The following is a 17472-nucleotide window of genomic DNA, read 5'->3' on the forward strand; positions in this document are numbered from 1 at the left end:
AGTTCAGGTGGTATAAGATCCCAACTCTTCTTCGCCCACGAGCATAACAAGTCCAAGGGTGGACGCCTGATATTTCCGGCGGGCGTCAATTGCTGATCGCCGCTCATCATCCACTCGTTGTAAAATCGACGTAAGTGGTCTTTGAAGGGTTTATTAACACATACGTCTAGTGGCTGCAAAGCAGATGTTAGGCCACCAGGAATGACTATCTGTCGTGTCTTATTTGTAGTGAGAATTTGCTTCACTTCGTTCACGAGGTGACCTCGGAAACTATCTAAAACAAGCAGAGCTGGTTGTTTTAGTAGTGCACCAGGTCTTCTATTCCACACAGTTTTAACCCAGTCCAGCATGAGTTCTACGTCCATCCAACCCTTTGGTTGCACTCGTACATGAATTCCACGGGGAAACTGTATATTCTTAGGCATCGTTTTCCTCTTGAAAATGATGTAAGGCGGCAACTTTCTCCCGTCAGCTGTAATGGCTAGCATTGCCGTGCATCGCAACTTCTCACTACCGCTGGTTTTCATTAATACACTCCGTGATCCTTTTAGCGCAATAGTGCTATTGCGAGGCATATCAAAAAAGATTGGAGTCTGATCGGCATTACCGATTTGAGAAAGCAAGTACGAAGTTTCCTTGCGCAGACGTATGACAAATCAGTGGAAATTTACAATCTTGTCCGTGTAATCAGCAGGCAACTTTTGGCTTAGTGTTGTTCTCCTTCGCACTGACAGATTGTGTCGTCGCATGAACCCCTTAATCCACCCACGAGTCGCCTTAAACTGAGTTACCGGTATGTTGTGTTTGCGCGCTACCTCCTGTCCCTTAATTTGTAACATTTCATATGATACACTGCAGCCATTGTTACGTATTTCACTGACGTACCTAAACACTTCTTCGTCAATTATAGGAAACTTCCCTGTTTTAGGACCTCTAAACGCGCGTCTAGAAGGGTTTGTGCTTTTTAGCTTGTTTTTTACTTTCCGCCAGTCACGCACCAACTTTTCACTCATAGAAAATTTTCTTTCTGCAGCTCTGTTCCCGTGCTGTTCAGCGAAGGCAATTACGCTTAGCTTGAAGCCCGCAGAATAGTTTCTATATTTACCCATAATCGCTTATAAATGCTTCACACGTTAATGTTTTGCGATATAAATGACTTTCCGTAATTGTTCACTATTAAAACAAATTATTTCTGCAAACACCCAAAACACAAATTAAAAACTTAAATTCTCACGCACACATGTCTACAGTAATCACGTAAATCTGAAACAAATAAATGCATCTGTGATCTGTCCATTCCAGAGCAGCCAATACTGTTAGGCAGCAAGGAAGCATGCAACAATTTATCAGTTTAGCTCGTTGGTTGCGACACACTACTGCGCTTGCGCAAAGCTCGCAAACTAGAGCTCTAGCTAGCGCGGTGTAGATCTACTGTATAGTTGTTGACTGTATTCCGAGACGTCAGTAACAAACATTCATTTTTTTCAATTTCTTTTAAACATACGGTAATTAGGTTAATATTTCTTCCCAGTTATTGATGATTTTACATTACATTACTGACGAGTTTATAAAATAAAACTTTAATAGCATTGGATAATAATCTTGACTGCTTGGATAAAAGTTTTCATCCCATGCCCGGACACTTATGACGTAGTAGTAAGATAAGAGTCTAGTGATGACAACTGAGACATCGTAAATAATTCGCCTGAATAATTCCGTGGAAATCTGCGTTATCGTCTTGGATTTCACTTCGTGCGCAATAACACAGGAGCCGGCCCCATGGTGTAGGGCTAGCGTGCTTGCCTCTTACACGGAGGCCTCGGGTTCAATTCACGGCCGGGTCAGGGAATTTTACCTGTATCTGAGGGCTGGTTCGAGGTCCATTCAACCTACCTAGCCGGTATTTCCTGGCGACGTTGCCGATAAGCGATAACTTACAGCCTTACGTATTTCAAATGGGAACTCATAATATGTAGGTGGTGAATAAATAGTACACTGTCTCGCGACCACGTTGTCAAACTGCCGATAGCCTACCGGTAAGCATAATATGTAGGTGGTGAATAAATAAACTGTCTCGCGACCACGTTGTCAAACTGCCGATAGTCTACCGGTAAGCCATGCGTCGTACATATACCGGTATTATTTATTTATACGTTGTGCAACATGTCGCAAACGTGACTGTGTTGCCAAATTGCCCATAAACCATACACATATTTAAATTGCGCATTCATGTGCAACTTACGTTGCAGTTCCATTTACCTTTTAACCAGATTAGTGAACAAAATTTGGACGTGCGACGATTATGTAATTAAAGGTTTAAAGTCCGATTTTTGTATTGAAAATAAAGGATGCGACGATTACGCGGTGGCGACGATTATGCCGTGAAATACGGTACTCTTCAGAAACAGCGGAGGTATCAATTCTGTCATCCAGACGTACCACTGTTCTGTCAGTGATATCCATCACAATACCATTCTTTCCCCAGCATTCATTCTCTGTTTCCTGGACACGACTACAGTACCCTTCCCAGTTGGTCTTGGTTACAGCAGTTATCACTTTTAGAGTAATTTCTCTTACTTTCTAAAGAGATAAAGTCGTGGCCATGTTTCTTTCGCACACCACATGCTTCACCTTAGCTCAAGCTAGTTTGATGGCACTCAGGTCACACACATATACGGGGGAAGGTGGACCATGGTGTGTCCCAAAAATTGCAATTGTGAGTTGATTTTAAACAATTTCTTTTTTGGTTTAACCACTTCTGCTAATTTGTAAAGTGCTTCTTTCCTCATGGAGTCGCGTAAAACTCCTTTGTTCCGTAACTGTAGACATATTTGATTTCACAGAGTACTTTGGGGGTGGTTTTTCAATCTTTGCACAATGATAGGGTGCATTATTGAACACAATAGCTGCCTCTGTGGGTTCGTGGTAGAGTGTCGGCCTCCGGATCCCAAGATAGCGGGTTCAAACCCGGCAGAGGTAGTCGGATTTTTGAAGGGCGGAAAAAAGTCCATTCGACACTCCATGTCGTACGATGTCGGCATGTAAAAGATCTCTGGTGATACATTTGGTATTTACCCGACAAAATTAATTAAATCTCAGCCATAGACGCCCAAGGGAGATCCGGTTTACTCTAGGTCCGCTAGATGGCAGACAGAGTAAACCGGAACGTTGAAATTGACGAGCAGACAGCCAGATGGCGTCAAATCGAAATGTCTGCAAACGGTAGCTGAGGCCATACGATTATTATTATTATTATTATTATTATTATTATTATTATTATTATTATTATTATTATTATTATTATTATTATTGAACACAACTACAGGTGAAGGGGGTAGATTTGGCTCAAGCTTCTTGGTAACCCTCTTAATGAAGTCACACTGTTCATCTGGATAATCCCCACTTGCTGTACCAGCGTTAATACTTCCTCACTTTGGCGGGAACAATGCCAAAAGTTAAATTACTATCTACCCAAGTTTCTCAAGGTAAATTATATGTTGCCCACTTTGCCTAAGATGTTTTAGTCTAACTAGAGTGTCGTGGTGCCAAGGTATGATGGGAGACCTTTCAGTTAAAATCTTCCTCTGATTTTGAGATCTTTTCCCACCAAAAACCAGGTTGTTTTATTTCCTTTCAAAATGAAGTGTGTGACCAAGGAAACTTCAAAGACTTCAAAGAACGAAGGTATCAGCAAAGAAAGGGAAGGGCTACGAAGGGTGTGAAAATGAAAGACCTCCATAGGCATCGCAAACCTACTACCCTCAGGCTCGGAAAAAACAATCGTTGACCAAAGGAGGTCAGACAGGAAAGACGAATGTGAGGAGCCTGACACAAGTAAGTGGAAGCAATGTCAGACTTGGGTAGGGGACCCATGGTTCCCAACCTATACTCCCATCATGAAAGCCTCTGGGTCCCCTTTTTTGTCGCTTTTTAGGACAGGCAGGGGATACTGTGGATGCATTCTATCGCCCCCACCCATAGGGATAAATGCTTGATTTCTTAATAACCGAAGTGTTGATTGAATGGGTTGAAATTTGGAAAAATCCATTTGTGCTCTTTAAATTTGTCAAGTTCTTTTTCATTTTGGGCTCTGCATACTATTGGAATCTGTTTATGCCATGAATGGTTTAACTTGCTATGGTCTGTGAATTTATAGTTTAAAATTTTCCACTTTCCATTGATGGATCATTTCTTTGTTACTGTTAATGAAGTTGATATTCTTTTGATTACAGTAATGGTGCAAAGGACCATGTCTTAATGGATTTTGAGAGATATCTTCAGACTCAAGCAGAATTGGAGAAGAAACTTAAAAAAGAAGGAAAGATTAAGTCCAAAAATAAAAGAAATCTAAAAAATGATGAGGACGATGATGTTATATGCATAGGGGAGAAGAAAAAACGATCACCTCTTGAGAAAAGTATTCGTCCTAAAAAACGTAAAAAGAAGGAGAAATTGGGCACATTTTCCAGTGAAGAATACAGGTAAGCCAATTTCTTGTTTTTTAAATCAATTGATATGAAAATAACATCACATTTAAAAAATGATTAGTTACAATTTGAATTAAGTTTTGTATCTACATTTCTGTGTAGCTATTTGAACCATGTATCATCTAGTATCATTCTAAAAGTTTTAGGTTGATGATACTTTATCTCAGTTTGTTTGCTAACCATTATAGACGCCTCATGCCGTGCTCCAAGCTACACGTTCCTTTGCTGACTTTTTTCAACCTAAGTAACCAATTGTCACTTAGCTTTAACAGTTTACTGGCTTTGTAGTCAGCTTATGAGGTTGTTGGCTCCTAAGCCCAAAATTGCAGGAGCAGATCTAGGACATTAGTTGACGTTTAAGGGTGCTTGAATGCAAGATATCCACGTATAGATCACTAACACATTGAAAATCCCCTTTCTAGGTAAATTTCTAGCACTACAGTATCTCTCAGCACCATTTGTAGGTAAAGGGCCATTAGAAGCATAGCATCATATGCCGGTAATAATCAAGTCGCTATATAGTGTTTTGGTGGTGGAAGATTCAGCTGTTGAATTTCTTTCAGTGTTGCCCAGGGTACACCCAATTGTTTGTCACAATCTTTGTGGGGGGCGGGCATCTTCCATGTACCCGAAGACGAAGCAAAGTAAACCTGAAGAAATGTTGTTACACTGTGATGAAAAATGTGAATGTGGCGAGAGGCAGAATTCAATCCACCTGTGGATCTATGACCACCTGAGTGAACCATGCAGCGAGGACGACTTGTTCAGTGCAAATAACAGGGCAGTTAAGGCTGCTAATCACTGGATAGGCAAAGTGTAAACATGTATTAATTGTATATATTCCTTTTATAACTGCACTAAAACCTGCCTTAATGGACACCTCTCACCAGTAGACACCCCTCCTTAGCGAACAATTTTCTAGGTCCATAATTAAATCCCATGTTGTGTATGAGTAATTTACCCCTCTTATACGAACACTCTCTATTATGGAAGCGTACACACCATAACCACTAGATACTCCAATTAAACCTCTCCTAATGGACACTTTTTTTTTTTTTTCAAAAAAATTATTTGTGTCCTGTACAGTATTCACATAGTTTTTGCACAGGAGGTACTTCGAAGAATTGCAGGAGCTGTAACTTGCGGTGCAGGTTGTACACATTCTTGGAAGGCAACCCTAAGCTATGCTGTCACTTCCGGAAGTTGTGTGATCTGACGTGATCGACAGCGCTGGAATTCGTAGTTAAACTGTCAGGTTACTTTTAATTGACTCATAGGCTTTTGATGCATTCAGTTTTATGTTAGTAAGTTGGTGTATTTTAACATGGCTCTGAGGAAGTTTTTATCTCTAAAAGAAAAGCTAGGCATAATAGACTATCATAAACGTGAGAAGTATGGTGTGCGTACACTATCCAAAGTGTTCAAGATTGGAAAGACAAAGGTAGCTGAAATTGTGAAGAATTACGAGGATCTAGTGAAAGAATGGCATTTAAAAGGGCAACGAACAGCACATTAAACTGTTACAAAGTGGTAGTGGAGCTCTCATCGACAAGGCAACATTAGTGGTTCAGTAAAATAAGAAGTCAGAATGTCGGCTAATGCGTTAGAATCCGCGGCAGAATTAGGTATTGGAGATTTCAAAGCCTCGAATGGTTGGCTAGAAAGATTCAGAAAGCGACATGGTACCAACTTCAGAGCGATTTGTGGAGAATTATCCAGTGTTAATATGGAGATTGTTGAAAACTGGCAGGGAAAAATACCTTCAGTCATAGACGGGTATTCTGTGGAAAATATTTTGAATGCTGGTGAAACTGGATTATTTTTCTGTGCTTTACCCGACAAAACTTTGTTTTTTAAAGGAAGTCGTCGTACTGGTGGAAAAGTTGCGAAAGGACATCTTACAATCTTGTTATGTGCAAGTATGAGTGGAGAACGGGAGAAGCCCCTGGTGATAGGCAAAGCTGCAGAACCAAGGTGTTTTAAGAATATGGACATTACGAAGTTTGGCATTGAACGGAAAGTGAATAGGAAAGCATGGATGATCAGAGAAATAATGACAGGCTGGCTAGGGCAATTGAACAGAAAAACAATACGCTAGGAGCGAAAAGTGTTATTATTCCTCAATAATCCAGCATCGCATTCGGATACAATTAAGTTGCCAAAATGTGATGATAGTCTTTTTTTCCACCAAATGTAACATCATTTTCTCAGCCGCTTGACCATGGAGTGATCCAGAACTTCAAGGTTGTGTACAAACAGTTAGTGATGAAGTACATTATATCAGAACTTAATGGGAATGAAGTAACCTTTCAAACACTGATAAAGCGACTGAATGTTCTCCTAGCAGTTTCGTGGATAACCAATGTATGGAAAAATGTTAGAGCTTCAACAGTTCATAACTGCTTTCTAAAAGCTGGGATTCTTGCTTGTGGTGGACATCCCGAAATAGGATCTGATATTTCTGATAGCATGGAAGCAACACAACAGTTAATTAACACATTGGAGACAGTGCTCGTAGAAACTACGGGCGCACTATTTCATTGCTGCTGACGGAGCTCAGAGAATCTATGGGCACATTTTCACTATAGCTAAAAAATAGTAGCTGCTGTTTCAGCGAGCTGTGACTTCACTAGGATACTGTTGAATGCTTCTGTAAGCATAAAATGTACTAGTTATGAGCATAAGTCGGGAGCTCTTCGTTCAAGGCATTGATAACACAGCCACATTCCTACATAACCTGGGGCTGCGTCATCATTGACTCAACTGTGAAATGGGCGGGAAAGTACGTACGGTACATGCGGACAGGAAGAGTGTGTTTTCAAGAAGCAGTCTTGTCTGTGTAATTCTTGTGAATATTTAGCATGTCTACTTCAAGTGTATGAAATTTCGACAACGAATCCATAATGGTTGTTCTTATGGAAGACACGAGTTCTGAAAATGAGGATGAGGATAACAATTATATACTAAGTAAACATGATGATCATGGCACTTCCGTCAAGTAAATGTAGATAATGAGCTAATTTCAAATTGGTGCGAACTGTAACATAGTTTTATACTGCTTCCTGAAGTGGGTTCTGTAATACTGATTTATACCGCTTCCTAAAAATGTGTTTCCTGTGTACAGATAACAACCTACAGCAACTCGATGCAACCCCATCGTCAAACAACGAACAGTGGGAAAGCAAATTCCTGGTTGTTAACAAGGATACCGGTTCCAATTGACCAATTAGGTTAGAATTAAGTTAGTTAGGTTAGCGTGTGTTTCAGTAGATGTGTCCACAATATTAGACAGATTTTGAAATATTAACCGAACTGGCATCTATAGCTGTGTCATTTTTTTTTTTTTTCATTTGTAAAACTTATTAACTGCATACATTTATATTTAAAAATTGCTGCACTCTTATGATAATTAAAACTAATTTTTGTGTAGATGAAAGTGTGATCTTTCTAAATATTCCAAAAGTTACTATAATCATAGCTTACCCTAGCATTGAAAAAATTTCAAAAACCATTAAAAATCTGGAGGGTAGCACATTCAGGTATGGCTAATGCGGCAGGTTAGATGGTAGAAATGAACACTTATATCAGAATTGATTCAGATGTTCCAACAAAGTGTGAGAGTGGAGACACAGAAACGATTCTTCAGTCAATCCAAGGGAAGGAGGCCAAAAATTAAGATTTTGACGAAACCGGCAGTGAACGTAACACTAATGATGACATTGAAGAAAATATGGAAATTAATGTGGTGCCAATAACCTCGTACAGTGAGACCCTCGGCTTTGTTAAGCGACTGAAATAATTCTACTATAAAAGGTGTAGATGTGACACAGGATTTAATTGTGCATAGTGAAAATATCATTGCTAAAACGAAGTGGACAAAACAAAGAAGTAACATTAAGAACTTAAGTGCAAATATTTTAGTAGAGATTGCTACATGTACATATTGATATAAAGTTTCAAAAACTCGTAGGTTGTTCTTAATTTTAACATGGTGAACTGTATTAGTGTACAGTGTGCTCAATAGAGGTTTAGGAGTGTTTTTGTCTCTATGGTACATCGCAGTTGCAGCAGGACATCTACAGCTTTCTCATGTGAGTATACTGCAGTAGATTGTACAATACTGTATACAATTACAGTAGAAGTCCGTTATAGCAAGTACGGGATATAACGAGAACCCCATTGTAACAACAGGTTTTTTTATGTCCCTTCAAAATTCCTGTATTAAACTGTACAGTAGCCTTCGGTTACAACGAGAACCCTTTCGCCTAGTCATCCACTATTATATTTTAACGTGTTTTCTTTTCCATTAACGGTATTTATACACTTCAGCGTAAATAGTTAGCAAAACACTATTGATTATTTTTGTCCGCAAAACTCTCGATACTCCACAAACTAAAGTACGGTAAAATTTTGTACATTAGTGTGACCGTTTTACACCATGAGATTATAAAACCTTCCACGAAGCTATCAACAAAAATTGCAGCAGTGGGTCTCCTGCAGATGATTTTATTGGTACCATTATACTCTCGTTCATATCAAGAATTCATGAAAAGCGGTAGTTCTCTCGGATGTCACAAGTTTGTTGGCTTGGTCAACCTGTTATGGCATTGTAAAACCACTTCTTGTGTTGCTTTAGTTGTGATTTCCTTAGTGCGCGTGTCTAAAATTGCCTTCTATGTGAGATGTGAACAGACTGTGCTATTGTTTATTTAAAAGATCGAGTTTCTTTCCATAATGTGCTAAGAAATCGTGAAGGCCCTTGTAGTGATATTATTTTTGCTAATTGCTTTACGTCGCACCAACACAGATAGGTCTTATGGCAACAATGGGGTAGGAAAGACCTAGGAGTGGGAAGGAAGCGGCCGTGGCCTTAATTAAGGTACAGCCCCAGCATTTGCCTAGTGTGAAAATGGGAAACCACGGAAAACCATCCTCAGGGCCGCCAACAGTGGGGTTCGAACCCTCTATCTCCCGAATACTCGTAGTGATATTAAAAAAAAAAAAAACCTGTACTGTGTAGTGTTATTTTAAATTTCTGTTTGTCTTCAGTCTTTGGTTCTGTGAACAGGATAGTTCGAACTGTCGGCTATTTCGAAGTTGTGTTTGGGCGTCTTTGTTCCTTTTGAAAACAGTATCGGTAATTTTAAAAAAATCCACTTCATTCTGCTGTGACTTAACACATTACAGTGTCGAGTGGGAAAGGAAAATCGTTAGATTTGGTTAAAAAATATGAAATTGTGCAGGCCTATGAAAAGAGCAGAGTAAAAGTGAAATAGGCAGGTGGATTAATTTAACATATTTGACTCTATTTGCTACTTAAAAATAAGGTAAAAATCAAAGACGCTGTTTTAAAAGGTAGCATTCCAAGCGGGAGTAAAGAACTGCATGGTGCGGACCATGCTGACCTGCAGGAGTTCCTATTTCAGGGCCCGTGTTAAAATCTAAGGTGCAAGACTTGGCTCTCAGATGGAATGTTTCAGGCTTCCAGTGCAGCGATGGATAGTTAAACCGCTTTAAAGCCAGATGTGGCATTTTGCTTCACACAATAAAAGGCAAATTGGGAAGTATAGACGAAAAAGCTGTCAATGACTGGCTTCCAGTCCTCCGTGGAATTCTTGAAAGGTATGAGCCCAAAGATGTCTACAACGCTGATGATTCTGCACTTTTTAATAATTTATTACCTCAAAGGACTCTTGCGGTGAAGGTTGACCCATGCAAAGGTGGTAAACGCAGCAAAGAACGACTAACCGTTCTTTTGTGCTGCAACATGGACGGTAGTGATAAACTGAAACCGTTTATTATCGGCAAGTCAGCCAACCCGCGAGAATTTAAAGGCGTGCGTAACATTCTCTGCACTTATGAAGCGAACACGAAAGCATGGATGACATCGGTGCTTTTTAAGCATTGGGTTCAAGCATTTAATTCAAGAATGGGATCGAAGAACAGAAAAATCATTTGTTTTGTAGACCATTGCCCCGCTCATCCAAGTGTTGAGCTACGGAATATTGAATTGGTATTCCTACCACCAAATTGTACCATTGTGCTACAACCATTTAATCAGGGCATATTTAAACTCCTTAAACACTGCTTTCGTAGCATACTGGTCAACTCATTGATGCGTCGGCTTGAGGTACAACGAGTACTGAAATGGAATATGCTGGAAGCTATCCGAGGTATCGCAGTGTCGATCAAAGACTTTGACAGAATTGACCATTGCAATTTGAGTATTAACGGTACGTGCTAAGTCGTCAGGCACGCTGGGATTGCTAGGAATGTAAAAAATAAAATAAAAAGCTTCATGACTGGGGGATGTTGCGTGTGTATTAACTGCTAAAGTATGAAGCACATCTCTGCCTTTATTCAGGGAGCTCTGTAGAGTACCACAATAAAATGAATAAAACGGAAGCTTATGAGAAGATAGAAGAGAAATTTCTTAAGGAAGTGGACAGCTTTTATATTTATTAACATATGATAATCTATAAGTAAACACCATCCGCAATGTTCGATTTATGACGATTTTTGCATATTATTATTAGTAGCGAATTCTCCCAATAATGGAAGATATTAAGCAAATAACAAATAAATATTATTATTGAATTCCTAATATGTTTTTGTGCAATAAGATACGAATTTCCATTGCATTGCTATAATTTTTTATTCAAATCATGTGCGTAAATGCAATATAACATGACCTCTGCAAATGATGTTAAGGCAGTAAGTACATTACAAAAATTATGTAGAAGAATATCTCAATCTTTTTTTTTTTCATGTAAATTATGCCTTACTGCGCGTTTCTCTTCCTTTTAAGAATATATCACACTGCTAGTCCAAGAAGCACAACTGCTGGTTGACTTTCCTCCACTCGAAAACAAAGTTCTATCAAACCTTGCCAAATCTTTTCAAATCTTGTCAAACCTTCAGCAATGTTGAACAGTCTTTGACAAGATTTGAAATTTTTCTTGTGAAGTATTGAACTGAAAGATGAATGTGATGGCGAACAACAGGCATTTTTGGTCGTGTGTTTCTGAAGGCTAGATTTAAATTGAACACGATTGATCATCCGTATTAATATCTCATTACGTCCACTACCCACACTGGCGGCGAGTTATCTCGTGCTGCTGATTATTAATCCCCATTGACTGGTGAAAAGAAATATGCAAGTTTGAAATGAGAGAGAACATGCCTTCATAATTCTTCTTCTTCATAAGTGCATAAATAACGTAACTGATAGCTTTCGTTAGCTCGGTCAAAATAAAGGCCGAAATAAACAACTGATTTCAGTAATAACTATGTAATTGGCCTTGCGTACCACTAACTACTTTTACTGGTTTTTGGAGACACCGAGGTGCCGAAATTTAGTCATGCAGGAGTTCTTTTACATACCAGTAAATCTACAGACGCGAGGCTGACGTATTTCAGAACTTTCAAAAACCACCGGACTGAGTCAGGATCGAACCTACCAAGTTGGGGTCAGAAGGCCTGCCTCAGCCATGTGAGCCACTCAGCCCGGCAGTTGATTTTAGTACTGGGTACAGTAAATAAATAAAAATGTGATACATCTCAAGATACGACAGTATGCATCACTGATTTCAGAAGTTAGTTTATTACCATGTCGGGTTACATTTCAGAAAGGCTGTTCCCTCAAATTTACAGCAGAAAGATTATTATCATTTTGCTGGAACGTATAATATGTTTCCATGATACATGCATGGTGAAGTATTTGGGTTTTTGCGTATCTTTTCTGAAATTTAGGGAAAATCTGGTATAACGACAATCCGCTATAGCGAGTGAATTTTTTGCCGTTGTAAATTCTCTCTATAATGGACTTCTACTGTATTTGCAAGAGTTTTAAATGCATATACAATACATGGGTTATTGTGTTCCAACTTATGTTTAATTGTACTGGTTTCGTATCCTCTCTCGGGCAGACAGCCCTTCATGACAGACAATATTTTTGGTCCCGAAGGTGTCCATTATAGAGAGGTTTTACTGTGTTTAGTGTTTTGGACTTGGAAACGTGGTGATTGTGCAAGTTAACATGCTGCGGCTAAGGGGCCAAGCTCAACATTCGGGAGGTAAGTGGATTCTAACCCCACCATCGGCTGTTGTGAGAATAATTTTCTGTGGTTTACCATTTTCACTTCCAGCAAATGCTGGAACAGTTCCTATTCATAGGACACAGGCGATTCCTTCTTCCTCCTTACCCAATTTAATTTTCCATAATCCATTTCATCTTCATGAGCTTGGTTCTGTGCAATTTAACCATGTTAGCATGGAGAACTATATCAAACAAGACTATGGAAAAATGACACGAACATTACACACAAAACTCACGCTGAACACAATTTTATGAATTGCTAATACTCATGTGGTATGAACTTGAAACAATAAATCACACGTGTAACACATTAGTACAGCTCAAAAATAATTAGCAGACAGTTACTTTGGAAGGAGGTTTTCGGTCGAACAAAGGAAATATATGAGAGAGGGGTTTGGAGGGGAAAGCTAAAATATTAGGTCCATGTGTTAGCATGATAACAGGGTAGTTTTGCAGGTGTGTTCAAGGTTGCATTTGAGGGAGACAATTCTGTTGTTAGAACATAACGTAGCTGTCACAACTGACGCGATGGGAGTGGCTAATCAACCTGTGCCCTTACTGTAATAAAACATACCATACCTGTTCCTGTCATCGTCGGCAGCTGTTGATGATATCAGAGTATTAATGTCTTTCCTGCAATTCTTTCGTTATCTGCATGCTATATGCCGATGTCTTTGATGGCTTAGCAGACCAATCCCGGCATGAAACATGCAGCCACATTGATTGCACATACAGTAATGGAGGTGGAGGACGTTGCTGGGCCTAGCGTAAAGACGTTTCTCTTCTTCCTCTCTTTGACGTTCACGTCAAATTGTGCAACATCAGGTGAAGTAATTTTGCACCAGTGAGTATGATCTTTTGCAAAGGCACACCAAGTACATGGACCAGTGCCTGTGTTCCTCAAGATCTTCCTGAGTTGATTCTTATAGTGCTTCAGAGGGACTCCGCGAGGTCTCCTACCTGTAATAAATTCACTATACAGGGTCTGTTGAGGAAGTCTATCGTCTCTCATATGCTGGACATCTGAGTTGGTGGCCGTCGATGATAGCCTCTATTCTGTTCACATTCGCCCTCTCAAGATCTGTTGTATTCAGTATGTAGTCATCCCATTTGATGTTCATAATTGATCTGAGCTTCTGTTAGTGGAAGTGTTCTAGTTTCTTGATGTCACTGTGATATATTGTCCAGGTTTCACATCCAAAGAGTAAGGTGGAGATGACAACTGCTCGAGACTCCATCAGTTTGGTGTATATCCTTAGATTTTTATTCAAGAAGACCTGGTGTGTGAGACATCTAAAAGCTACATAGATGTTCTCCATGTCCTCCTCTGGTGAGCAGTTGGTTGAAAGACTACTTCCTAGATAATGGAAGTGATCTACTTGTTCCAGAGGCATGTTGTAGGTAGAAATATTGAAATTCTGGAAGACATTTTGAGGAGCTGGTTGTGCGAGTACCTTTGTTCTTAGAATGTCGATGGTTAGGCCAAATTGTGCATATGCCTTACTGAAGCAGTTGACTGACAGTTGCAGCCCATCAGGTGTATGAACTGGAGAAGCATTGTCATCTGCATATAGCAGTTCAGTTACACGGGTGAGACTTGTAAGCCTTCCTGATTGGAGCCTGGTTTGATTAAATAGTCCTCCATCAAATCTATACTGTAGTTCCATCCATACCTGTGTTGTTAGCAGACGATGTTTTGTAGAGCATGGCTGCGAGGTACAGGACAAAGAGTTTGGTGCATGTACACAACCTTATGCCTAAGTAAATTAGTGATGGGGAATTCTTGTGATGTTTCCTTCTGGTACAGCACCTGTCCAAACATATCATCATGGGGTACTTGGATCAGTCCAACAAAGTGTTCAGTACAGCCAGATTGTCTTAAAACCATCCACATTGTTTCTCTGGGCATTGTATCCAAGGCCTTTTCCAGATCATACATAGAACACTAAAAACAAATACTTTTGTTGTTCTCTGCACTTCTACTGGAGTTGTCTCGCACAGATCATATGAATATCAGTAATGTGATCCTTTTCCTATGCATCATGTTTAATCTAATTTCTTTTGAGTATAGTATTGCATTCAACCTGTTCTTCTATTTTCAAATCTTTCTTTCTTTTCTTCTCGGTAAAAATCCATTTGCTACTGGTGAGTGGGCGAGTGCAATTTTTAAGGGGTGCTTATAGCGTGGAATTTTGTTTCAGATGCCAGTGCAATACTCCATCTGTTGTTCACTTTGTGTGTAATATTATTTGACTGTAAAGCTTTATTTTCTTATTTAGCGATCAGACACGTTCTCCTGGTCAACTTCTTTCAGAAACTACGCCCATGGATGATGATGATGATGATGATGAGGGTAGTGAATATCAACCTTCTGATGGAGAATGGCAAGAATTAGCAAAAGAAGGTATTTAAAATATTATATAATATTATTACACTCAACATTATTCTGTAGGAAAGAAGTGAGTTCTCTGACAAAACTCTTTACATTGATCAGATCTTTGATGTATGGGCGTGAAAGCTTGGTGGACTTGGGATATCTTATTCATTAAAAGTAATAGACATGCAAGTAACAAGAATTATTGCTGGTATAAATGTGTGGGAACAATGGCAGAAGGGTACCTGGAATGACGAGATAAAGGCTAATTTACAAATAAACTACATATAAACTGGCTTCAGTCGTGGGGTCGTGACAAATGGAGGAAGGTAGGTTACCTAGGAAAATAATGGACTCGGCAAGTAGTGGGAGTTACAAGTAATGAAAATCATTGTGAATCTGTATTGAAAGTAATCTTATGATAAATGTAAGAAATTTATTTCTCTTCCACCTATTCAATACAACACAATACGTTCAAGTTAGAGTTAAATCCTCATTAAAATAACAATTGGGACATGTTTCGCCCTTTCCTATGAGGCATCATCAGCCGTATCATTACCAAAAACCGTATCAGGTACCTGGTTAAAATTGCCCTAAAATCTACTACAAAATTGAATACATTAAAAAACTTCCAAACCATATCAGGTACCTGGTTAAAATTGATCTAAAATCTACTATAAAATTGAATACATTAAAAAACTTCACTGAAAAAAGCTGTCATTAAATGAGTAATTTGATTTAGGTACAAGTGCAAATTAACAATATTGATGCCCTTGAGCCATGGTCAGTGTTGAATATGAATGAAAGTTTAAAGATATTGTTACAAAATGATGAAAATGAGTATAGAACAATGCAAATGATTATATACAAAATAATAAGGAAATGCAATCCAACACTGCGCCATTTTTTGTAATTTTTGACCTTGGCATGTGTACGTGATACAGTCTTATTCAAAAGTAGTCAATGACTTCTAATTTTTTTAGTTTGTAACTAGCCCAGAAAGACGTTATATTTATGTCGTAGTTCTGCTTGAGCACCTGTGTTGAACAATTTATTAGAGAACACCTTAATGAGGCTGTTGAAATGTCATTAGACCATCTTCTTCCGTACAAATGATTATATAAAAACTAATAAGGAAATGCATTCCAACACGAAGTAGAACTATGACATAAATATAACGTCTTTCTGGGCTACAAACTAAAAATTAGAACTCATTCACTACTTTTGAAAAAGACTATGTCAAGTACATATGCCAAGGTCCAATATTACGAAAATTGCACATTGTTGGAATGCATTTCCTTATTGTTTTGTATATAGTCATTTACATTGGTCTATACTCACTTTCATAATTTGTAACAATATTTTAAAACTTTCATTCATATTCAACATTGACCATGGCTCAAGGCCATCAATATTGTTAATTTTCACTTGTACCTAAATCAAGTTACTCATTAATGACAGATTTTTTAAGTGATTTTTTTTAATGTATTCAATTTTGTAGTAGATTTTAGATCAATGTTAACCAGGTACCTGATACGGTTTGAGGTAATGATACGGCTGATGATGCCTCGGAGGAAAGGGCGAAACATATCCCAAGTCTTATTTCAATGAGGATTTAACTTTAACATATTGAGTTGTATTAAATAGGTGGAAGAGAAATAAATTTCTTTCATTATAAAACCATAATCAGACCAAGGTGATGATGGCTAGACTTAATTGGTAATGATTTGATAATAAGAGATTTGGAACTAAATGAAGCCACAGAGCTAGTTGGAAATAGAGGGTTGTTGAAGTGTTTAATTAATTCATAGAAGCTACCAGACTCAACACTGTATGCATATTATTTGTTTGTACTTTGTTTTTATTTTAATTCAGTTCCTTAATTCTTAAACTTGTTAACTAATCTTCATATTTAGAAGGACGTAGTGGAGGAAGAAAAAAGAATGTTCAACCACGGCCCAAGAAACAGAGAATCGTGAAGCGCCATGCATCTCCTGAAAACTGGGGAACAGATGACAGTGACTGGGATTACTCGGATGAAGAAAGTAGGGCTAAACGACGAAAAAGCAGTAAGTATCACCAAGTTTACAGTGTTGGTGAAATTAATAAATGAGTAGATATGGTGTTAGTTCTCTTTTTTCTCAAAATGTAATTCAGTTAATTCGTTAAAGCATAGGGGTATGGTATTAAAAAAAATTAATAATGTAGCGAGAAACATAGCACGTAGTGTATAGTTATGTTATACGAGACTCCTGGTCTGTGTGAAATTAGAAGGTGAATTTCAGTAGTATTATTTATTATTAACTTAATACAGTACATTAATTAATTATTACATTATGCAATATGATATGAAAACAATGAACATAATCACTAATAGAAAACGCTATGAGTTAGCAAAGCCTTGTGGGTGGTATATTACATACATTTAAACAATATATATTTACCCATCATTAAATAATTACTGCATTGATACAATGTGCATGCATTTTATCAGTCTGTATTTACCATCATTA

At 38.4% G+C, this 17472-nt stretch overlaps 1 protein-coding gene across 1 annotated transcript in view; it reads left to right on the forward strand.

Moving 5' to 3' along the window:
- LOC136876136 (DNA excision repair protein ERCC-6) overlaps positions 1-17472 on the forward strand; it is a 194830-nt gene that overhangs the window by 33429 nt on the left and 143929 nt on the right. Inside the window, exons 5-7 of the mRNA XM_067149837.2 lie at positions 4233-4481; positions 14865-14989; positions 16876-17028. Coding sequence (XP_067005938.2) covers positions 4233-4481; positions 14865-14989; positions 16876-17028 — 527 coding nt within the window. The remainder of the gene's footprint in view (positions 1-4232; positions 4482-14864; positions 14990-16875; positions 17029-17472) is intronic.

This window comes from Anabrus simplex, chromosome 6 (genome assembly GCF_040414725.1).
Source record: "Anabrus simplex isolate iqAnaSimp1 chromosome 6, ASM4041472v1, whole genome shotgun sequence".
In the NCBI taxonomy this organism is placed as follows: domain Eukaryota; kingdom Metazoa; phylum Arthropoda; class Insecta; order Orthoptera; family Tettigoniidae; genus Anabrus; species Anabrus simplex.